This window comes from Aethalodelphis obliquidens, unplaced genomic scaffold, assembly GCF_003676395.1.
Source record: "Aethalodelphis obliquidens isolate GAN/ISIS:26980383/991018 unplaced genomic scaffold, ASM367639v1 scaffold78, whole genome shotgun sequence".
Taxonomy (NCBI): domain Eukaryota; kingdom Metazoa; phylum Chordata; class Mammalia; order Artiodactyla; family Delphinidae; genus Aethalodelphis; species Aethalodelphis obliquidens.
The window spans coordinates 6,688,580-6,714,311 of record NW_020838022.1 but is presented as its reverse complement, the minus strand read 5'-3'; the positions used below and the strand labels follow the sequence as shown (position 1 = coordinate 6,714,311).

Genomic DNA, 25,732 nt, shown 5'->3' with positions numbered 1-25,732 from the left:
AACGCGCGTCCTCTGCATCAGGAGGCGGACTCTCAACCACTGCGCCACCAGGGAAGCCCTGTGGTTGATTTTTTTGAATTATGGAAAGACTATGTTTTGTTATCCTAAACATGCCAAGGAATTGTCATGCCAGTTTTCCACAGGGAAAGACATGTATTAGTTTCCTAGAGCTGCCATAACAGAGTACCACAAACTGGGTAGCCCAAGACAACAGAAATGGATTATCTCATAGATCTGGAGGCCAAAAGTCCAAGATCAAGATGTCAGCAGCATTGGTTCCTTCTGGAGGCTTTAAGGGAGAATCTGTTAATGTCTTTCTCCTAGCTTCTAGTGGTTGCCAGAAATCCTTGCCTTGCAGACATATTACTCCAGTCTCTGTCTCCATCATCACTTGGGGTTCTCCCTGTGTCCTTGTGTTTTCACATGGTCTTATAAAGACATCAGTCATTGGATTTGGGGCCCACCCTAATCCAGCATGACGTCATCTTAACTTGATTATATCTGTGGAGACCCTATTTTCAAATAAGGTCACATTAACAGGTGCTGAGGGTTAGAAATTCAACATTTATCTTTTTGGGGACACAATTCAACCCACAACAGGATAGTTTTGGTATTTTGATTGTTCCAATTTTCTTAAATTAGTTTTTTAAATTGTCTATCTTATAACCCATCTTTAAAAAATGTAAGAACAAGAGGTGATCATATTGTACATAAGTGTTCGTATGTCTTCTTCCTATATATTATAAATGTATATATGTGTATATATATATGCTAGTTTTCACATTGTCACTAAGAGGATAAATGAAAATGGAAATAGTTTTTCATATACTTTAAAAGCATCGTTTTTAACCCTTAAATATGTGTTCGTGTTCAATCAAGTATTCTTATTTTACTTATAACCTTATAAAAGAGCAGCACCCAGATACATCCTAACATGAAAACTCACTGCAGTAATAAATTAGATTCTCAGACCAGGGGAAAAAAAAATATGGTTCTTAAAATTTATAATGACTAAGTCAACTAATCAAGCTTGTAATTTCAAATATATTCAATAAGTATCTAAGGAATACTTTCTGTGTACATAAACTATACTTAAAACTGTAGGTTATATGAAGATGAGTGAGATACCATTGCTATCTTTAAGCAGGATAACATAAGTGCGAAAATGATGGTACAAGTCAGTCTAAGATAATATGACTCTAAATACACATATGAAAGGACCTCTGTACTATAAAAGTATGAGAGAAAGACAATATTGAAATTACAGAAACTTAGATCTTAAAGGATTTTAGAAGTCTTTTAATCTACCTCTCATTGCAAGAATCCTTTTAAGAACCCCAGACAGGTTACCTTTTAGCCTGAGTTTGAAATCTTGTGATTTCAAAGTGACTGACTGAACTCCGTCACAGGCCAGTTCATTCTATTGTTGGACAACTCTCACTATTAGAAAGCTCTTACATTAAAAATGGGTATGGAGTTAGAATTTGTATCTACGTGGCCTGTTTCACTGGCTCTTTAGAACTGAGGCAAATCGAGTGAGATTTTAAAAGCACATGAGTTAAGATTCTAATTCTGCATTAATCTTTGTCCCTGCCCCTTGAATTATTAGTACTCCCACTACAGGATATTTAATCTCATCTGCTAAATGAATTTTTAAAATTCACCTAGAAGCAACTACATATAAATATCCATGATGAAAATGCATGTATGGTACTTTGAATATCTATGGAGAAAACTAATTACAATTTGCCTGAAGTGTTTTTAAATATTTTAAATCTTAAAAGTTGAGCTTGAAAAATACATCATATAGGTAGACTTCACTCTCAGATAGTTGAAATTGTGCATTTTTAAAAGGCCAGAGAACAATAGGTTACTCTGGTGAAAAGGTAGCTTTCTTTCCCTTAAATTCCATGATATCTCACAGCATTTCTTAAAATGTGCTTCTTAACCCAAGAGTAAATAAGATTGATTTTTACAAACGTCCACAAGGTATAGGTGGAAAAGAATAGAAATAGGAATCATATAGGAATACAGGAATCTTGGAAACTTGCTCAACTTTCTTGATAATGGGAAATAATGACCCTAGACTCTCAGAAGAAATGTGTCAAACTGATGCAGTTATTAACTGAATCCCATAAATTGCCCAATAAGCTATTGTATGAAATCGGAGATCTCTGTGGCATTACTGACAGCAAAGCAAATTGGTAACATTGGTTCACACCAACCTTTTAGGCGAGGGAACAGCCTACATTATTAGTGAGTACAGAAGTCAGGAAGCCTGACTTGTAGGTCCAGCTCTGTCACTAGCTCTGTATGACTTTGGGCAGGTCACGCCACCTCTCTGGGCTTCATATTTCCAATCGGTAAAATAGAGTTGGACTAGATATTTGTAAGATCCCTTCTGCCTCTTAAAATGTTATTGATTCTGTAAAAACATCTGCCTTCATCTTTGCTAGCATGACAGCGAAAGTCATGATGACATTAAACTTCAGAAGGCCTTAAGAAAATATTTAGGAAATTAGAGAGCTTTGTACCTAATATTTTGATTCTTTCTGGCAACAAGAAACTCATTTTCTTCAGCCTCATCAGTAGTTTCCTCCCTTCTATGAATTATGCATGCTTTATGATGAAATGTGGAAAGCTCATTTCCCCCTGGTTTCTTGTTTTGTGTGGATAGATGATCCTCTAAGGATTTCCATATTAATAACAAGTTCCCACTGACAAAACACTAATCATAAAATTTTCTTTCTACTATAACTACAGCTTGAGACAAAACAAAATAAAGGTATACTTGGTATATATATATTTATATATATATATATATATATTTTTTTTTTTGTGGTATGCGGACCTCTCACTGTTGTGGCCTCCCCCATTGCGGAGCACAGGTTCCGGAGGCGCAGGCTCAGCGACCATGGCTCACCGGCCCAGCTGCTCCGCGGCATGTGGGATCTTCCCGGACTGGGGCACGAACCCGTGTCCCCTGCATCGGCAGGCGGACTCTCAACCACTGCGCCACCAGGGAAGCCCTATACTTGGTATATTTGTTTCAAAGAAGCAAAGGAGACAGGGCCAAAAGCAACATCAACTATAAAAAAAGTCTGTCCCAATACACATTTGGAAGTACTCAACTAGTACTAAAAAGCAGATAACCAGCAAAATAGCCTTTTCTTTTTCCTTGATAATTATTATATGGTTATAAGAAAAATTTCTTCCTCTAATTTCAGTTTAGTTGATTTTTTGGCATGACTCATGTTTGGTAACTCTCCATTGAACACAAATGAAAAAGGACACACTTGAAAGTCGCGAACAGCTGGTCTGTGACTCTGTGCTGAGGAAAGAAATATTTTGAAATTACACTATCCAGCAGAGGAACCTAAATATACTTTTCATTTCTAGTCCCACTTTCCTGAGAGGAAGGGTTTAGTTTGCTTCCTTAGCTAGACATATTAAACTCTGCAGTGGTTTACATCAAGTCTTATTCTTAGATAATCTTTTCATAAGTGTGAGGTCTTTGGAGAGGAACGTGCTAAGGCTAGAATGTTCGGGCTGTCAAGGGAAGTTCAGCTAAAACTCCCTTAAACTTGATTTGGAATACATTTCCATGCCACATTGATTAGCAGAGATTTAAAAAATTTTATAATAGACAAGTCTGTTAAGAGTGTGGGGAAAGTGGTATTTGAATTCGCTGTGGTAGATTCCTAATGTCCTTTCTGGAGGAAGTTTGGTAGTATGTATCAAAAGCCTTAAAAATGTGTACATCTTTTGATATAGCAACTCATAGGAATTTTTCTTAGGGAAAAATATAGGACAGGTTGAAATGGATGTTTACTGTAATGTTCTTTGCCACCGTGAAAAACCTAATGTTTTTAACAAATGGGGCTGGGGCAACTGAATATCCACGTGCAAAACAATGAAGTTAGATTCCTACCTTATGCCACATGCAAAAATTAACTCAAAATGGATCAACGACCTAAATATTAAGACCTAAAACCATTAAACTTTTAGGAAAAAAAGGGGGTAAATCTTTATGACCTTGGATTTGGCAATGTATTCTTAGCTATAGCACTAAAAGCATGAGCAACAAAAGAAAAAAAATAGATAAATCGAACTTTATAAAAATTAAGAACTTTTGCACATCTAAGAACATTAACAAGACAGTGAAAAGACAACCTATAGAATAAGAAAAAATATTAGTAAATCATATCTGATAAGGGTTTAATCCAGAATATATAAAGAATTCCTAGAACTCAGCAACAAAAAGATAATCCAATCAAAACATGGGCAAAGGACCTCATGAATAGACATTTCTCCAGAGAAGATATACAAATGGTCAATAAGCACATGAAAAGATGTTCAACATCATTAGTTATTAGGGAAATGCAAATAGAAACCACAAAGAGATACCACTTCATACATGAGGATGGCTATAATCAAAAAGACATATGATAGCAAGTGTTGGTGGGGATGCAGAGAAATAGGACCTTTACACATTGCTGGTTGGAATGTAAAATGACACAGCAACTGTGGAAAACAGTTTAGAAGTTCCTCAAAATATTAAACATATAATTATCATATTATCCAATAATTCCACTCCTTGGAAACAAAGACGCAAACAGGTACTTGTATGCCAGTGTTCCTTGCAGCATTATTCATTCACAACAGCCAAAAGGTGCAACTTTTGTCCATCACCAGATGAATGGATAAAAATGTGGTATACCCATACAACAGAATATTATTCAGCCACAAAAAGGAATAAAGTTCTGACACATGCTACAACATGGATGAACCTTGCAAACATTATGCTAAGTGAAATAAGCCAGACACGAAAAGATAAATACTGCATGTCGCCACTTACTTAGAATAGACAAATTTGTAGAAACAGAAAGTAGATTACAGGTTACCAGGGGCTGGTGTGAGGGAGAATGGGGAGTTATTCTTAATGGGTACAGAATATCTGTTTGTAATGATGAAAAACTTTTGGAAATAGATAGTGGGAATGGTACAACATTGTGAATCTAATTAATGCCACTGAATTGTATACTTAAAAATGGTTAAAATGGCAAGTTTGATATAAAAAACAAAAAACGTAGTATTAACACTAAAGGATCAGTTAAGCCAGCACTTATCAGGGTGTTTTATAAAATGTGAATAAGTAAGTGTCCTGAAGAATTAAAGAAGGGAGAGACCGTGGAGAATCTATGGTCAAGTAAGTTTGGGAAACTCCGTTAATTAATTTCTTTAACGTTGTGAAAGCCCAAGAAAGGGGATATGGTATGGAGCATATTTAAACTATGTAACCTAAGTTTTCTTTTTTGAGGGTCATCTTGTGGAATTGATGTTATGTAGAATGCCCTTTGGGAAACATTGGATTAAACAAATTACGGTACATTCATTTCATGGAAATCTCTGCACCCATTAAGAATGATGACATGGTCATATATTACTTGATATGGAAAGATGTTTACACTGTATCATGAAGTAAAAAAGCAGTGTGATTAATGGGATCTCATTTTTGTTTTTAAAAGGTATATGCATATATTTTATAGGGATCTATAACAGAAAAAGTTCTTGTAAGGCTATATGCCAAAATGTTTACATCTCTGGGAGATGGGAAGATGCATGATTTTGTTTTCATTTGCATTTCTCTTTGCTTGTCTGTATTTTCAATTTTTTGCACATGGCATATCTGTTACTTGTATAATCAAGAAATAATAGAAGTTAAATATGTTTTAGAAACTCATATGCAGTTATTAATTATGTGAGGGACAGGATAAGAGGATTAGCACTCCCTTACTGCTATTGGATTCTTCACTTACTTCTATTTGAATTTTCACTGAAGGAGAGTCAAAGAGCCTTTCAACTATTGGAAAGTTCTACTCATTCAAAAATTCCCCCAGATATTGAACTAAAATCTGTCTTCCATCCTTTGGTCCTAATTTGTCATAGGGAATGCCACAAAATAGGCAAAGTCTATCACCTCTCCCATAGATGTAGACTTTCAGATGCTTGGCAACAGCTACCATGTCTAGATAGATCTTTTCTCCTCAAGGTTTCCATTCTAGTATTTTATTCCCTGAGATGGTTTCCAGGCCTTGTTACCATCCTGGCCATTAGCCTCCAGTTTGTCAATATCCTTCAAGTGTGGCACCCAGAAGTGACCACAACACTCCACACTTGTTTTTCACATTTCATTAAAAGTTCCTTAAAGATTGTGATATTATTAGATCCCTCTGATTAAAAAAGTAATTTCAGAATATTTCCCAGTGTGGTGTGACTGTACTCTGAATCCTATCCTGAGATTATATATGAGAGATACTCAATTATCTATTTTTCCCATCTTTTAATTTCTAAAGCTATATAGATGAATGAAATATTCCAGATCTGTTCCTCATCTGATCTCCTGCATTTATAAAAACCCTAGTAGAATTTTTTACCAAACACTGAAAGGAGAATGAGAGAGCTTCCACACTGATGGGGAGGGCAAGGGATTCCCTATAGTCTGGCCAAGGAATCTGAAGAACCTCTTGTCCTATACCATTTTCTACTCTTTGTCCCAGTTATTTGGTACCAATTTTTAGATAAGGTCAACCTGCATCCAGATTAATTGGCCTCCTTACTGAGAGGCACCTCACAAGATGACAGTGACAAGCCAGGGTTCATGGTGATGTACTGGAATATCATTTATTGTCATTGATCTGATCCCAGATCTCCCAACCAACCTAGTGTGTATTGGTCTCCTTTCCAGCCTAATGAATCCTTTCCTTTTATTCCTTTTGCCAATCCTTCCACATGGTAGGCACTATTTAAAAGAACCTGGTTAACTGTATATACCAGCTCCGAATAGCATTGGGCCCAATGCCTTCCACATGTTCCTATGTGCTTAGTTTTTTCAAGAGAGTAATTTCTTAATTGTAGAGACTGCATCTTGGTACACAATTTGCACAGGATACTTAATAGTCACACTTGCTAAGCAGATATAACTTTAAATTTTCAACTTTTGAAGAGTTTTCATTTATGTTATTTTAAAAATCAACTCTGTTGAGATATAATTTCCACACTTACTATAAGTTTCACCTATTTAAGCTTGCAGTCAAGATATAGCCACTTCCATTGTCACAGAAAATGTCCACTGACACTTTGTAGTTAATCTTCCTCTACTCCTACCACTGGCTCTAGGTTACCACTGATCTCCTTTTCTTCATCACTACAGATTAGATTTCTCTTCTATAGAATTTCATATATATGTATAAAATCATATAGTATATACTTTTTTGTGTCTGGTTGCTTTTGCTTAGAATGTCCTTGAAATCCATTCATGTTGCTTCCTGTATCGGTACTTAATTACTTTTTATTGCTGAGTTGTGTTTCATTGTATGTATATGGTACAATTCACCTTTTGATGGACATTTGGGTTGTTTCCAGTTGGGGGTTATTACAGATAAAGCTGCTATGAATATTTGTGTTTAAGCTTTTGTGTAGATGTGTATTTTAATTTCTCTTAAGTAAATACCTAGTAGGATTGCTATATTATATGGCGAGTGCATGTTTAACTTTATAAGAAATTGCCGATCTGTTTTCCAAAGTAATTTTACCATTTTATATTCCCACCAGCAATGCATGTTCATTTATGTGCCTCATGTATGTAGTTTGTTTAAATAATATTTTGATTTTGAAATCCTATTTTTCCAAAGGATTTGTTGTGTTAAATGTTGCTTGAGATAAGAAAGCCATCGATGAAAATGAGGAAATATGTTTAAATATTTATTTTATCAAAAATGCTCATCAGATTATATTTGTTTTCAAAGAATTTACCTTGTAGATCTTGGGTTTTGGTATTTGGCCAAAGGCAATTATTCATTACTGTTTAAAATGATCAGCTAAAGGAAATACTTCCTTCAAAAGATAATCCTATTTGATTTAGAAAATAAACTGACGACTTTCTCCAGAGGCTTAATTCATAGATAAATCATAGTCAGTTCAAGAGAACCTATGGCCTGCTAAAGTCTCAGTGACATACTAAATGTGTTTGTAGGCTCCCAAACTCCCTCACCTACTGGCAGAAGAGTCTGACTTTCATAGGGATTTGCCAGTGTCCTGTTGGTTAGGGGGTTGTGGGTACCTGGAAAACTATGAAGCATGGTATTAGCCTTTGGATCTTGGTGACAAGAAAGAAAGAAAGAAAAAAAAAGCAAAACAAAATAGTGGATGTACTTGGTCTATTTCATCATACCCAAGATCCAAGCGTTTAATGGAGCACATGTTACCAAGCAACAGGCTTTGCTAATTTCAGTTTACCAAACAGGAACTCCAGCAGAAGTGCCAGGGTTGTCTGAGTCTTGTCTGGGACTCCTCAAGTGTTGGGCAGGAGAAGGAAGCTATTTGTGTACTAGAAAATGTGGTACCACATTCACCAGGCTATCAACTAAAGGATTTTGCTGTCTCCTTTCCTACATTGTGAAAGCAGAGGTGCTGTACTTGCCTTTAGGGACGTCTATCCCATCGTAGATGGTCTGCAACAAACAGATCCAATACTGTTTTCCTTCGTGACATAGGACCCACATAATATCACATTTGAGGACTATTGGGGGTCATTAGGCAGTGCTTGCTCTATGTCAGAGATATAACCCTTCTGCTCCTAGTTTTTCTGTTTCCATGAGAAGCTTTTCTTCAGTCTCCAATTTTCTCTAAGCTATTTAAATATATTATTATTTACTCCATTCAAAGATTCATTTTCCCTTTAGAAATCAAACATTGAAGGACTGCATTACTATATTATATTGAACTTTTCTTGGTTGTGAGCCTTTCAGGGAACCTGGCTTCATCTGTGTGACTTTATGGGAGTCTCATTATTCAATGATAACTGAAACCAGGAAAAGATATATATCGGGTTCAGATTCTTAGGTTGAGTGGTTCAAAGTCCCATATTATTTCTTACGAATGAAAGTGGCTTTCTTTTTTAGAAACAAAGCTCACTTCTCAGGAAGTTGAATAGCAGTACTACACTTTCAGAGACTAAGCATGTTAACAGGAACTAGGCACTGTCTCTCTGCTGATGTATTATTTATTGTATTTATATTCTGTTTCTTTCCCCAAAGGACTTGAATTAGAGACAACCGAAGTTGATAGCTTGTCTTTAGTTTTGTCCCACCTTGCTTTCTGTTGCCTCTTTCCCTCCAGCTTCCCAAGTGCCAGCCTTCCCTCCCTCTGCTGGTACCTTCCAGGTCTGCCCTCGTCCAAAAGGGGCCGGGGCCGATGCTCCAGAGGTTCATCTTCTTCCCCTCTTCTAATCAAAACTCCCATCCTAGCGAGTCTGTAATCAATTTGGACATTCTGATTAAAGTTCTTCGCAGGAAAATTAAAGTGACCAATAAATTTAACTCTGAGGGGAGGTGTTTGTATTTTAAAGCAGTAATCTAGCTCTAACCTCAATCATTGGATTTTGTGGGGTTGGTGGTCAGGGGATGATGTAGCTGGGAGCTTCTGTTCCCTTCCTGTCCCCTCTCCAAGTCTCCCCCAAGCACGACATGGAGTAAGCAGAAGCCATGGGCCCTTCTTTCCTATATTGACTTTTCTAAAAAATAAAAATAAATAAAAATTTTAAAACTTTTTTAAAAAGTTTATATTTTATAATAAATACTCATAGAAAAATTGGAAAAGTCAAAGAACTACAAGATTAAAAATTTACTAATAGTCTTAACTCCCAAAGATAATCAACAATATTTTGATGTACTTCCTTCCAGTCTTTTCTTCTATGCATATTTTTGAAATATTTTTGTGATCATGCTGTATATATAATTTTATGTGTTTTGTTTTACTTATTTAAAATCTTAAAAGTTTTTTGTTATTATAAACTCTGACTAGAAGCTATAAGTATATAATTTCTTCAATTAGACCCTCATTTGGGGGCATTTAGGTTATTTTCCTTTTCTATTTATTTATTTATTTAAAAAGAAAATTTTTTTGCGGTATGTGGGCCTCTCACTGTTGTGGCCTCTCCCGTTGCGGAACACAGGCTCCGGACGCGCAGGCTCAGCGGCCATGGCTCACGGGCGCAGCCGCTCCGCTGCATGTGGGCTCTTCCCAGACCGGGGCACAAACTCGTGTCCCCTGCATCAGCAGGCGGACTCTCAACCACTGCGCCACCAGGGAAGCCCTATTTTCCCTTTTTTAAAAAATGAACTATAATTGACCTACAACACTATGTTAGTTCCCTGTGACTCATTTATTTTGTAACTGAAGGTTTGTACCTCTTAGTCTCCCTCGCCAATTTTACTCATCCTCCCAACCCACCTTCCCCTCTGGCAACCACCTGTTTGTTCTCTGTATCTATGACTCTGTTTCTGTTTTGTTATGATTGATTGTTCATTTCTTTTTTGGATTCCACATCTAAGTGAAGTCATACGGTAGTCTTTCTCTATCTGACTTATTTCACTTAGCAGAATACCCTCTAGGTCCATCCATGTTGTCGTAAATGGCAAGATTTCATTCTTTTTATTTTTTATTTAAAAAAATTTTTTTTAATATTTTTATTGGAGTATAATTGCTTTACAATGTTTTGCTAGTTTCTGCTGTTAGTTTCACAACAAAGTGAATCGGCTATATGTATACATATATCTCCATATCCCCCCCTCTTGAGTCTCCCTCCCGCCCTCCCTATCCCACCCCTCTAGGTGGTCACAAAGCACCGAGCTGATCTCCCTGTGCTATGCAGCAGCTTATAGCTGAGTAATATTCCATTGTGTATATATACCACATCTTCTTTATCCGTTCATCTATCGATGGACGCTTAGGTTGCTTCCATATCTAGGCTATGTGAATAATGTTACATTGAACATAGAGGTGCATTTTTTTTGAATTACTGTTTTTGGTTTTTTTTGAAAAATACCCCAAAGTGGAATTGCTGAATTATATGGTAGTTCTATTTTTATCTTTTATTTTTTTAATTTTTTTAACATCTTTATTGGAGTATAATTGCTTTACAATGTTGTGTTAGTTTCTGCTGTATAACAAAGTGAATCAGCTATACATATACATATATCCCCATATCCCCTCCCTCTTGAGCCTCCCTCCCACCCTCCCTATCCCACCCCTCTAGGTGGACACAAAGCACCAAGCTGATCTCCCTGTGCTATGCGGCTGCTTCCCACTAGCTATCTATTTTACGTTTGGTAGTGTATGTATTTCCATGCCACTCTCTCACTTCGTCCCAGCTTACCCTTCCCCCTCCCCGCATCCTCAAGTCCATTCTCTACGTCTGCGTCTTTATTCCTGTTCTGCCCCTAGGTTCTTCAGAACCATTTTTTTAAAGATTCCATATATATGTGTTAGCATACAGTATTTGTCTTTCTCTTTCTGACTTACTTCACTCTGTATGACAGATTCTAGGTCCATCCACCTCACTACAAATAACTGAATTTCATTTCTTTTTATGGCTGAGTAATATTCCATTGTATATATGTGCCACATCTTCTTCATCCATTCATCTGTTGATGGACACTTAGGTTGCTTCCATGTCCTGGCTATTGTAGATAGAGCTGCAATGAACATTGTGGTACATGACTCTGTTTGAATTATGGTTTTCTCAGGATATATGCCCAGTAGTGGGATTGCTGGGTCGTATGGTAGTTCTATTTTTAGATTTTTAAGAAACCTCCATACTATTCTCCATAGTGGCTGTATCAATTTACATTCCCACCAACAGTGCAAGAGTGTTCCCTTTTCTCCACACCCTCTCCAGCATTTATTGTTTGTAGATTTTCTGATGATGCCCATTCTAACTGGTGTGAGGTGATACCTCATTGTGGTTTTGATTTGCATTTCCCTGGTGGTTAGTGCTGTTGAGCATCTTTTCCTGTACCTGTTGGCCTTCTGTATGTCTCCTTTAGAAAAATGTCTATTCAGATCCTGTGCCCATTTTTAAATCAGGTTGTTTGGGGTTTTTTGATGTTGAATTGTATGAGTTCTTTGTATTTTTGGGTATTAACCTCTTATCAGATATATCATATGCAAATATCTTCTCCTATTCATTAGGCAGCTTTTCGTTTTGTTGATAGTTTACTTCACTGTACAAATCTTTTTCGTTTGATGTAGTCCCGTTTGTTTAATTTTGCTTTTGTTTCCCTTGCCTGAGGAGACATATCTGAGAAAATATTGCTAAGACCGATGTCAACAGCATATGCCTATGTTTTCTTCTAAGAGTTTTATGGTTTCAGATCTTACATTTAAGTCTTTAATCCATTTTGAGTTTATTTTTATATATGGTGTGAGAAAGTAGTCAGTCTGGTTTGATTCTTTTGCATGTAGCTATTCAATTTTCCCAATACCATTTATTGAAGAGGCTGTCTTTTCCCCATTGTATATTCTTACCTACTTTGTCATAGATTAATTGACCATATATGTGTAGGTTTATTTCTGGGTTCTCTATTCTACTCCATTGATATACGTGTATGTTTTTGTGCCAGTATCATACTGTTTTGATTATTTAAGCTTTGTACTGTAGTGTGAAAGCAAGGAGTGTCATACCTTCAGCTTTGTTCTTCTTTCTCAAAATTATTTTGGGTATTTGGGGTCTTTTGTGTTTCCATACAAATTTTAGAATTATTTGTTCTAGTTCTGTGAAAAATGTCATTAGTATTTTGATAGAGATTGCATTGAATCTGTAGATTGCCTTGGAGAGAGTGGTCATTTTAACAATATTAATTCTTCCAACCCATGAACATGGTATATCTTTCCATCTGTTTGTGTCATCTTCAGTTTCTTTCATCAGTGTCTCATAGTTTTCTGAGTATAGGTCTTTCACCTCCTTGGTTAGATTTATTCCTAGCATTTTATTCTTTTTGATGCAATTATAAATGGGATGGTTTTCTTAATTTCTCTTTCTGATAATTCATTGTTAGTGCATAGCCATGCAACAGATTTCTGTGTATTAATTTTATATCCTGCAACTTTACTGAATTCATTTATTAGTTCTAATAGTTTTTTGGTGGTGTCTTTAGGATATTCTGTAGTATCATGTCATCTGTAAACAGTGGCAGTTTTACTTCTTCCTCTCCAAATTGGATTCCTTTTATTTCTTTTTCTTGTCTGATGGCTGTGGCTAGGACTTCCAATACTATGTTGAGCAAAAGTGGTGAGCGTGGTCATCCTTGTCTTATTCCTGATCTGAGAGGAAATGCTTCTAGCTTTTCATCATTGAGTATGATGTTAGCTGTGGGTTTGTCATATACGGCTTTTATTATGTTGAGGTATGTTCCCTCTGTACTCACTTTGTTGAGAATTTTTATCATGAATGGATGTTGAATTGTGTCAAAAGCTTTTTCTGCACTTACTGAGATGATCATATGATTTCTATTCTTCAGTTTGTTAATGTGGTCTATCACTTTGATTAATTGATTTGTGGGTATAGAACCATCCTTGCATCCCTGGGATTAACCCCACTTAATCATGGTGTATGACCCTTTTGATGTGTTGTTGGATTCGGTTTGCTAATATTTTGTTGAGGATTTTTGCATCTATGTTCATCGGTGGCCTGTAATTCTCTTTTTCTGGTAGAGTCTTTGTCTGATGTTGGTATCAGGGTGATGCTGGCCTCGTAGAATGAGTTCAGAGGTGTTTCTTCCTCTTCAACTTTTGGAATAGTTTGAGAAAGATAGGTGTTAAATCTATATCCTCATTATTGTCCCCATTTATTTAGGAGGAAACTGAGGCTTGGGAGAGTTAATCACTTGCCCAAATTTCCTCCTAAAAAATGGGAACAATAATGGTACCTACAGCATAGAATTACTGAGAAGATAAAATTAATTATCTGCTGCATGTAAAATGCTAAGCTACCTGGCAAATAATAAGCACACAATTTTAAATGTGCTGGTTGTTACTGTTCTTATTTACTAGCTGGTCTCTGTAATGAAGGGAAGAGGCCAGTCCTAGTATCATCCAGTACCCTCTTCTAGGCCCTCATGGCATGTAATACTGGGTTTCCATTTATGCTGGTGTTATAAAACTTCATTTAAAACAAATTTAATTCGTGAATGGTAAGTTGATTTAAAGAAATCATTAGGTATCAAGTATCAGGTGGTATGTGGATATGGCACAGATGATGATGAACATATATGAATGCCTACCTCAGTGATTCCTCATTACTAGAATAAGTTTAAACTCTGCAATGGGGCAGCCACTCTATTTAATATTGCTCTGTGCAATATTAATATTAATTATTAATATTTAATAACAATATATTATAATATTACAATAATATAATAATTCTGCTCCCAGCACTCCTGATCCCCTTTAGCCTGCTCTACCTTCCCTTTTCTCTTGTCAACTTCTAACACTGTCTGTAGTTTACTTATTACTTTTATTGTTTGTATCTCTTCACTAGAATGTAAGCTCCCCCAGGGCAGGAATCGTTTTCTGATTTTGTTCACTAAGTGGATAAAGTGCCTAAAACAGTGCATGGCCTGTAATAGATAGTCACTAAATATTTAGTGACTGACTAAATGAATAAATGTGGCATTCACAGTCCTTTATAATCTGGTCCCAATTTATTTACAGCCTCACCTCTTGTCCTTCTCCCCTCTGTGTGTCACTGATACTAGCAGTTTCCCATGCACACCATTTGCTCCCCCATCTCTGTGCATTTACTCATACTCTTTCCTTTGCCCTGAAAAAAATAATCATGGATCCATGCAAATATTTAGTTATAAGAATGTTCTTCACAGTCTGGGTTTGTATCAGTGAAAAACTTGAAAACAGCCTCAATATTCATCAGTAAGGGAAAAGTTAGAGAAATCATGATAACTTCCACTTGAGGAAGGGCAATTTGACAATATCTATGAAAATTACAAATGTGCAGAGCTTTTGAACCGGCAGTTATGCTTTAAGGAGTTTATCCCACAGATACACTTGCTCATGTACCAAATGAATATGTGCTGGTGTCACTGCAGGGCTTTAGTCACTCCTATTAGACACAACACTGACAGAACTCATTACATTATTATGTAGAGCTATATTTATTGACGTTGGAAGATCATAATAGCTAACATTAATTCAACTTGCCATGTGTCAGGCACTGTGATAAGTGTTTTTATATATTTTTATCTCATTGAATCCTCATAACAGCCCTGCAAGGTGGTTACTACAATAGTCCTCATTTTACACAGGAGGAAATGGACTCAGGAATGTTAATTTACTTAACCAGGATCAGACAACTAATAGATAGCAAAGCTAAGATGTCTGAAATATAGTATGACAGCACTTTGTGTACTATGATCCACTTTTGTAAAAAAAATACATATAGGTATGTAAATGAATATATGTGCATATAAAATGATTGGAAAGAAATACACCAAAATGTTAACAGTTACATGGTGGGATTGTGGGTGGTTTTTATTTTCTTCTTTTTACTTATCATTATTTTCTGAGTTTTCTGTTACATTTTGGAGCTGACTTAGAAGGAAGAAGTGAAGCCAGGAGGCATGAATTACTTGTGTAATTTTAAAGATGGCTAAATTTTCAGAGTTTGTTGGTAGTGTGGAACAGTGACACCAATAGAGGGGAAGTGTTTTTAGGCTGAGAGGGAAAACCTAGCAGGGAGGGAGAGCTTGCCCAAAGGGAAAAAGGATGGCCCCTGGGGCCAAGTGCAGGAGAATGCAAGAGGACTTAGTGTCAAGGGCACAGGTGGAAGAGGAAGCCTTGAGGAGGAAGTCCCTTGTTCTCTTGAGGCTGAGGGATGGGGGATGAGCAGGCATATGCGAAAATGCAGAGATCCAAGGAAGGGCGAGGTAAAGAGCTGAGAGAATCGGGGGAGTTCCTGCTTGGTGACCTGTGTCCTGTCATTGAAACCCAAGGCTAGGCCCTCAACTGAGGGGTCGGGGTGAGAGTGGGGAAAGGGACCTGAAGAGAGGGAGAGGATTTGGAACAATCACTGAGAGAAATTTGATACAGATATATAAAAGGACTGCCTTGCAGCCCTTGGGGCCCCGCTGAGGCTGACTGGCCTGGCTTTGTAGCAGAGCCAATCTCATGACCTTCTCCAGCAATAGTTAGCAGGCTGGGACTGGGGGATGGAGAGAATGGGTGGTGGGGTTTTCACAGGGCCGAGGATTGGCAGAGCAGGTACGACAGAAGGTCATGGGGAGAGTGTTCATGGGGAGAGTGTTCATCCAGGGATGAACACTAGCATGGCTAAGACAGCTGATCATGGGGCCAGCTTGGAAGGAGGAAAGGAAGCCGGCAGCCTATGATGACCTCTGGGCAAGGAAAGGGGAGGAAGAACAGGCCGGTGGTCGTGTGGCCAGAGTGGTAGCGAGAGACCCATAGGAGGCTGAGGCCAGAGAGGTGTTTCTGAGTTTGATATGTTGAAATGGTCCCCTACAGGGCCCTTGGAGGAAGTGGAAAGGTGCAGCAAGAAAACTGCGCGTGATAAAAGGGTGAAGACAGCATTAAAATAACTCCTACCTGATTGAGGGCAATTTGGCAATATCTATCAAAATTACAAGTTCATGTTCCTTTTCATCCAGCAATTCAGCCTTGAGGCATTTCTCTTACAGATAGAAACACTTACTCGCTTTGATGCAAGATGAATGCGTAAGGTGAGTCATTGCAACACTGTCTATAGCAGCAACAGATTGGAAACAGCCTAAAAGTCCACCAATAGTGGTTTGATTAGTTAAGTAAATTGTGGTTCTTAAATGGAATGCTAGGTAGCTGGAAAAAAGAGGGAGCTCTTTATGTGCTGATATGGAATGATCTCTAAAATATTTTGTTAGTTGGAAGAAGCAAGGTACAAATCAGTGGGAATAGTTTGCAATCTCTTTGCTAACATATGTGTAAAACGTCTCTGGAAGGATACATGAAAAGCTGTTAATGTCGGTTGCCTCTGAGGAAAGAGAGCTGTTGTCCTTTTGCTTTGTACGCTTTTTGTTGTTTTTTGCTTTATGGAAGTGTAATTACAAAATAAAAATTGTATATATTAAAGGTATACAACAGGATGTATCTTTTGAATTTTGAGCCACATGAATATATTACTTTACTGAGAAAATTAAGTAAAAATATTATAATACATATGTATATATAATATGAATCTCTTTTATAGGTATTAAATCATTTATTTAAAAGCACACAAAAAAAACCCCACCAGAGATTTGCTTCAAATTAGTTTGCCAGGGTAATGGGTGGGGACTTGGATGAAATGAAGTTGATTATGTGTCAATAATTGCTGAAGCTGGGTGATGGGTATATGGGAGTTCGTTTGCTTTTGAAACATGAAATTGCATTTTTGTGGGTCAAAAATTGTCACATTTTGGCAGTTTTATGTGGCTTAAGCCAATGTTGTTCTCATTATTTTTATAAATTTTCCATAATATAAAAATTTTCAAAGAAAGGAAAAAAATGAGCTCCCACCAGGCCCTTGGTAGGAACATTCATGTACTTTCTCATCCTGGCTCTTATATCTAATAATTAAGTGGAAATTCCCATTCCCCCATTGACTTCTGAAACAGCAGTACTGCCTTGCTGATTTCCCTTCATTGTGGAACCCAGCACTGTTCTCAGGATTTTTCCTATTAACAACAACCTCTCCCCATCCTGTTGTGTGTTAATTGGGTACTACCTTATCCTTATTGCTGGTAAAGCTCATCCTGTTCTTGAAAAATCACTTCTTTAGTTTCTTATGATCACTTAATGTCCTCTTCCTGCCTCACAGTCTATAATTAGCAATCCTAGCTAATTTGGGGCCATGCCCTTATCCAGGCTACTTCTATTGATATTTATCAATCTAGGGGCTGATGTCGCTAGGAAGTTCAGTTTTCGCACCACAAAGTTCATCCTAAGTCATCAGTAAGCACACTTGTGTTCAACCTTTCAGCTTCAGGTGTTTTTGCTTATGCCTGCACTTCTTATGTTACCTCGGAGGCTACGGTGATTTTGGCCTGGCCCCTGACACCTGCTAATCCAGGCCTTGTTGTCTGTCCTCAGGAGGCACCTCTTGTCTATAACCCACAGTCTGTTGGTCAGCTCTGCTTGCATGTCCTATTGGCACCCCAAACTTAATTAGTTCCCCCAACATTAAGCTTCTCCTTTACCTCGTCTGTAAAGAGCCTTCTGCAACCCCCTCACCCTAGGAGGTCTGGGTTCAGCACACCTCCTCGGTGCCATCCTTTATCACACTGAATTGTGCTGGCCTGTTTTTTGTCCTGCCAGCCCCAGACCATGAGCTTCTGGGTTAAAGATAGAGACCATGTCTTGTTCTTCCTTGAATATCATACCTAGCACAGCATCAGGCCCTATGGTTAAATGCTCAAAATAATATATTTTTAAAATTTTAATTCAAGATATTTTCAACTTACAGAAGATCGAATGCAAAGGTAGTAAAAAGAAATTTCACATACTCTTGATGAAGATTTATCTATTGTTAACATCTTAGTACATTTACCATTGTCTCTCTACACGCGCGCATACGCACGCACACGTGCACACACACACACACATTTTTTTCTAAAACACTTGAGAGTAAGTTGCGGACATCCTGTCCTATTGCTATTCTATTGATTTGATCTTCTCCCTTTTGCTTAATGAGTCTGGCTAATGATTCATCAATTTTGTTTATGTTCTCAAAGAACTAGCTTTTCGTTTTATTGATCTTTGCTATCTTTCCTTCATTTCTTTTTCATTTATTTCTGATCTGATCTTTATGCTTCCTTTCCTTCTGCTAACTTTGGGGTTTTTTGTTCTTCTTTAATTGCTTTAGGTGTAAGGTCAGGTTGTTTATTTGAGATTTTTCTTGTTTCTTGAGGTAGAATTGTATTGCTATACTGACTTTAATTTTACTTGAGGTACATAATATTCGTCTAAAATTATATTTGCTCTAAAGGTGGGCCTTATCACATGGACAGTTTTACTATAACAATGTATCAGGGAAGTAAAGAATTCAGCATGTTACTTTCATATCTTTGAAATGGAATGTTGATGCATCTGAAAAATGTAATACTGTAAGTCAACTATACCTCAATTAAAAAATAAGATTTTTTTAAAAAGAAAGTGAAAAATAAACCAAAGCCAAACAAAACAGAAATGAAATGTTGATGTTCCTTTATGCCCATTTCTGGGTCTCCATCAGTAGTATCACTGAGGCAGCTGGGAAGGCACCATTTAGCCTAACCAGTAGGGACTCATTAACAGTGTACTCAACCCGATGCTAGGTACAGGGGGAGAAGCTCCCTCAAGGAGCTTCCAGTCTAGTGGGTGATGTGGCCACACTGAAAACAATGAGCAGAGAAAAGAGAAGGCTAACATTTGCTAGGCACCTACTAGGTGCCAGACACTTTACAAACCCTGTGAGGCAGGTATTATCCCCATTTGCCCCATCTGCAAACTGAGGGGCAGAAAAGTTAAGACAACTTGCCCAAGATCACACAAATAATAAGCAGTAGGACTAGGATTTGAACCCAGGCCCCTATGACTCAAAATAAGAGAATAATATGAGACAGCTTATAGTCATGTGCTCTGGGTCAGATGAGATGGATTGAAGAAGTTTCAGAGAGATGCATGGAATCTACGAAGGCCAAGCTGGGGCCTCTGGCAGATAGAGTGTGTCAGGAAGCTGACAGCCGGTGGCAGGTGCTCCCATCCCAAACCCCTTTATAACCTGCCCGTTACAACCACCTGTTCCCACTGAAGGGCTCAGGCTCTGTCCACCTCCGCTTCTGATGTACTTGGGGAGGTGGGGAAGGAAGCTGGTTCACATTTCTACATTTGACTCGAAGGGCCCCCTCTCTGAGGCTAGTTGAACTGTTTACCTTTCAAGTGCCTGACCTCCTGGGGCAATTTCTCTATGCTTCTCAACACCAGAAGCACAGAGGAGCTGAGAAGAGCCTCTCTGCTTTACCAGAGGACCCCAGACCCTCCTGACCTGTCTTCTCCCTCCTGCCTACCCTTATGCTTCTATTCACATGCAAGGCATGACAGGAATTTAACATGTTTCTGCTTTCTTTCCATTTCAGAGAGAAGAGCTGGCTTAGTCAGACATAGAACCTCCCCGTCTGTGTCTGCTCAAGGCATTACCGACCGAATAGCTCCATCTGAAACATCAGACCTGTAGATTAAAATTAAAAAGGGGAAGATGCGGTCTCTGACAATTTGTTCCCAATGAAGAAATTAAGATGGAAAAGGAAAAGTTTGTTCCTAAGTCTGTAGTTCTAATCCTCAAGAGTGAAGGAGTTATGGTGTGTGGGGTAGGGCTCTCTTAAAAGAAAAACTGTGTAAATGAAGTGTTTTGTAGGGCACTTAAAAGAAATGCAGGATTGTGCTTGATGTTTCTTAACTTTTTATTCTGAAATAATTGTAGGCTCATAGGAAGTTCCCCTTCACTCCGTCTCCCCCAATGATTACACTGCACATAATTATAGTACCATATAAAGGCCATGAAGTTGACATAGGTACAATGTGTGTGTATAGTTCTACACCATTTTATTACATGTATAGATTCGTGGAACCACCACCCCAATCAAGACACAAAAGTATTCTGTCACCACAAAGATGTCCCTGGTGTGTCACACCTACCCCGTCCCCCTCCACCATCCCTAACCTCTGGTAACCATTCATTTGTTCTCCATCTCTATAATTTTGTACTTTAAAAAGTACAGTTTCCGTAAGAAAATGGATTGGCACCTCTAGTTTTCACAGAATTTCAGGCCTGAAGGAGTAACTTCTCCAGCCCAGTCTCCCATCCCATGCCCAAATTGTCTACGACATCTCCTCCAAGTGTCCAGTCAGCCCCTATGACATGCAAACCAGAACGTTCTCCAGGATTTTAGGAGTGTTGAGTTATTTGATATTTATACCAAGGACATTGTTTCCTTCCGTAAATTTATTCAGTAGTTAGCAAAACTCTTACCTTTAGATTAAATATTACAAAATGCCCTCTCACCTGCTGATTTTTCCCATCACACACTGTCCTGGCCCAAACAAACATCTCCTTTTTCCATTCCTTTTACGTAATGAGAAGGATGAGATGCGGGAAGCCTGGGAGGCTCACAGAAAATTCCAGAAATCCCTTCCTTAACTACAGATTAGTCTGGCTCCCAGCAGTTGGGGCCTTTCAAATGTATGTGGTTCATGTGTGGAATTTATTTCTTGGGCTGATTGTGTGTTATCTACATGGTATCTACAAGGGTCATTCTGTTAGATAATCCGAACTGGAGCCCAACTCCCCAGGACTCCCTTGTGGGGAAGAGAGCTTTACGGGGCACCCTATAGCCCTTTGTAAGAAAATAATGACTCAAAGTCATGGTAAAACTGGAAGGGGCTAGCAGAAGTGAAGCTATGGGGGTTCCCCCACCTCCTCTCCCCTGGACTATTTTGAAATCTTTTCACGAACTTAACTCACTCTTCACGTCACAAAGAGCGCTGTGCTCTCCTCAGCTGGATAGCAGCACATATACAGATCCAGACTCAGACCCATTAGGACGTGCCCTTTAGAATAAATTCAAACTAATGGTTCCCTCCACAGCCAGCCCCAGAAGTAGAGGTGGGGAAGGCATCTGACTTTGGCCCAGGAGACACTGCAGTCTACTGAATGCCCTCTTCTTGAAGTTGGAACAACAGTGCCCCAGCTCCCTACTTTCTGAGTAGGGGCCCCTGCCTTCCAGAATATTCCTGACTTCCCCTTGGGTGGGGAGAGTATGAGCAGTGAGGAAAGGAAGGACAAAATGCAGCTAGCTTTGTGCCCCACCCCAAGTGCCATTCCTCTGGGTCCACAACACAGCTTACAACCCAAAGGCCTTCAGTACTCGTGTCTCAGTGTCTTCCCCCTCACCAAATGACCCATGGGTGTAACTTGTAATTTCCAAAGTGAAAAGGTATTTCCAACTAATTTAATAATCCTGGCATGTTCTCAGCTGCCTTAGTTTTTTTAGGGGATAGTTTTGTGGCTACTCTTGTGCTATCTTTTTCTTCAACCTGTGGTAAGTGGAAAGAAGAGAGGGCCGGCTCGCCATCAGGATGCTGATCTAGGCTGTGCCCCTTCCTGGCTGGAGGGCAATTAACTTCAACTGTCAGAGCCTCTGTTTCCTCATCTGCACAAGAGGGATCAATAATAACTGCCCTCCTAACCTTACAAAGGTGGTCATTTAGATAAATAGATCTTAGAAATGTCTCTGTGAGATTTTCAGAGGGAAAATATAGTGATCAAAATATTCAAATACAGTATTAAAATACTATTTAAAATCTCCTTCAATGTGTAGAAAAACATTCTTAAGATAACTTTCATAAGACATCCATTTTACCTTAGGTGGCTTTATTTGGGCCTCTTTTGACTCAATTCTTAGTATTGTTCATTATATTTTTTAGCATGAGGGCAAGGTTGGCCATAAAATGTTATGAAATCTATTAGAATGTGGGATTAAAAAAAAAAGAATGTGGGATAAAGTGATCCAAATAGGTATTTACAAGGCAGAGAAGATACACTAGGAATTTGATTTCATGCACATAGACAATTAGCTTTGTTGAGCCAGTGGGTTTACTGTTTTTCAGTAGGAATACTGTTTTACAACAGCAGGCTGTGTCCAGGTCATTTGGTTGTAAAGTAGAAAGTCAATCATAAGCCCTGCGGCCCCCTCTCACCAGGCCAGTTTGTGTGCCTCTTCACCTAGTCTTTTTTTGTTGAGGACAGATTGCCCTGAACTAGATCCCTGGGGCTTTGAACTGAGAACTTCATCAGGTTTCTGCTAGAGGCTAATTAATCATCAGATCAGCTCATTGCAAAAGCAAGCAGCCATGCTGATCCCCTGAGTCATTAGTGCAGCAGAAAGAGTAGGAAACGGCCTAATCTCCTCCTAGGATTAGAGGGAGACGTTCCTAAGATCTAATGAGTTTCTGCTAAAGTTGGGGTGCGCTCCCAGAATTATGCTTTTTCTCTACCTTTTCCTGTAATATTCCTTTCAAAATGCTACCCCGAACACAAAGGGTCCTATTGCATTGCCCAACAGTGCTCAGCCATTTCAGGCTCCCTTCTCAGTATAAGCAGAGCTATAGGCTAAAACTGCCCAGCTGGTTGGAAAGTGAAACCTGCCTTTCCTGCCTATATGATGTCAAACTGGCCTGACGGATTTTTAAAAATGCATTTACCAGTTATGTGAGTCTATAGCACATCTTCTCTCTGTTCTGGGAAACCATATGGTTTGCGGTTTGGTTCATATTTGGGTCAACAGATACTGTCAAGGGGGACTAACTTTGATGATTGCTCCAGCTTTTTTCCTGACCTCTGACCGCTCTGAAATATTTAGCTGCCTACACGATTCCATAATAACTGGTTGAAAAGTGAAAAAGTCTTTCAGTGGAGCAAGTGATTGCGTGCATAATAGCAAACTGTTTGGTTTTCTGTTGTTGTTGCTGTCATCATCGCTGTCGTCGTCACTGTCGTCATCATCTGCCAGGATGACTGGTTGGTCCTCTGTTGTGCAAACACATACTACCATCTCCTTTTCTTTTTCCACTGAGTTAACCCAAAAGTGAGCCCCCTAGCTGGGAGGCAGCATGCTCTAAGCGGTAAAATCATAAACTCTGAAGCCGGACAAATCTAAGTTTAGCTGTGGAGACCTTGAAAAGGCCAAATAATATCTCTGAGCTTTAGTTATCTCACCTATAAAATGGGCATGATAGTATCTGCCTTGAGGAGTTGTTGCAGGGTTGTTAGGATGCTATTTTAAGTGTCTACCCTGGACCAGGGAGTCGGTGCTTCTTAACTTTCAAGTCACATACAGATCACCTGGGGGATCTTGCTGAACTGCTGACCCTGATTCAGTAGGTCTGAGATGGGACTGGAGAGTCTTCACTGCCAGTAAGCTCCAGGTGATGCCCATGTTGCTGGTCCACCGACCACACTTGGAGTAGCAAGGGTCTAGATAACATTTGCAAAGTACCTAGCACAGTTAGTGCTTAATACACGGTCACTCCAAAATAATTCAATCACTCACTTAACTGAGAAGAGATCCTTTTTCCACAAAAGTAATACCAGTCCGCCTATAGCTCCATTCTCATAGCCTTTGCAAAATACCTCATTGGGATTGGCCATGGTTGGTAATTTCTGAAAGCAGGCGATGGGTAAATGGGAGGGGTTCGTTATACTATTCTCTCTGCTTCTGTACATGTTTATCATTATCCATAACAAGGTTTTTAAGTTAAAAAGGATTTTTAGGGCAGTGATACTATTCTATATGATACTATCTATGTGATACTAAAGTGGTTGATACATGGCATTATGCATTTGTCCAAACCCATAGAACATACGACAAGAGTGAATCCTATTGTAAGCTATGGACTTTGCTTGATAATGATGTGTCAGTGTGGGTTCCTCCATTATAACAAATGCACCTCTGTGGGATGTGGACGGTGCAGGAGGCTATGCACGTGTTGGGGGTTAGGACAGGGGTATATGAGAAGTCTCCGTACTTTTTGCTCAATTTTGCTGTGAACCCAAAACTGCTCTAAATAATAAAGTCTATTAAGAAAAGCCCATAAACAAACAGCCTGCAAAGAGTAGAAGACACGGGTAACCTAGTACAGTGATTAGCTCCAAAAACATGTTCATTAGGGGAGAGAGGGAGCTTTTGTTTCAATTTCCCCAAATAAATCCATTCCTAACCTCGTCTGCCATGACTTGTGATTCTGCAAAAGTAATTTACCCATCTACCCCAGGGTTTAGCACATTTTTTCCCCTTAACATTATCACAGTTCACACTTCATTTTGTCAAGAGAGGTTTTGCATTGTTTTTCTCTACCTTGGTGGACTAAAATCTGTCTATATCCTCGTGAAATCATTTCATTTATTCTTTTCACTTTATTGAATGAGGGCTTTCCCCCATCCTGAACGGCCCAGCTTGTGTGTTCATTAAGTCAGTGATTCACAAAGCAATCTCCCAGCTAATTGGAAAATGCATTTAGTGAGCTGGACATTCCCCATCATCATCTTCCTTGAACTGGGCCCCATTTTTATTAGGTACTGAGCTGACATAGCTCAGGGTGGGTGCCACTTTAATTTTTTGTACATATTTAGATTAACTAAGTGACAGGGGCAAATTAGAAACTAAATGAACAAAATAAAGGAAACAGCCAGCTTGAGTTTAGTCCAGTATCCTAATTGATTCTTCTTTTTTTCTGCCTATGGCTTACTTCAAGGGTCTTTGATGTGGTAACTGGACAAGGTCTCATCCCAGTGGCCCGTAGCTGGGTCAACTCTTTGTTATTTTGTTTGGTATTTAATCCTGGAGAGTAATGTTCTGCTCTGGTATGTTGTTTAATCACTTCAAGATTACAGGTGTAGCAAATATTTTCCTAATGAAATAATCACTAACTTGACATTCTGCTGCTGGGATAACACAGCGAGACTCCCTCCATTTGAATCTCCTAGAGCAGCTACGCGGTCCCAAGCACTCCCCTACCTGCAATTTCCTTTAGGTCTATTTTAAATTGTTCCTTTTAGGCCTGTTCTCTCAAAGTGTCAGGGCTTTAGGTGCTACTTGAAATCTTCAATCTCTTTTATAATAGCAAAGTTTTGAAACCTCAGAGTTCCGTTTCCACGTTCATGTTGAAACCCTGTAGGTGTCTCCTCAGCAGTGGCTATTTAGTCTTTCTACTTAATAGTTCGGTGAATGAAATCGTCGAGGAGACACTCGTTTCCAGAATCCCTACTGGAAACCTGAAGCTTTACACGCTGACTTTGTATAACTCCTCCTGA

General features: G+C 38.7%; 1 protein-coding gene across 1 annotated transcript in view; it reads left to right on the top strand.

Annotated features, from left to right (window-relative positions):
- The window catches only part of LOC113612531 (protein FAM122B-like), a 63,616-nt gene extending 37,884 nt beyond the window's left edge, over positions 1-25,732 (top strand). The window contains 1 exon segment of the mRNA XM_027092462.1: positions 25,597-25,732. Coding sequence (XP_026948263.1) covers positions 25,597-25,732 — 136 coding nt within the window.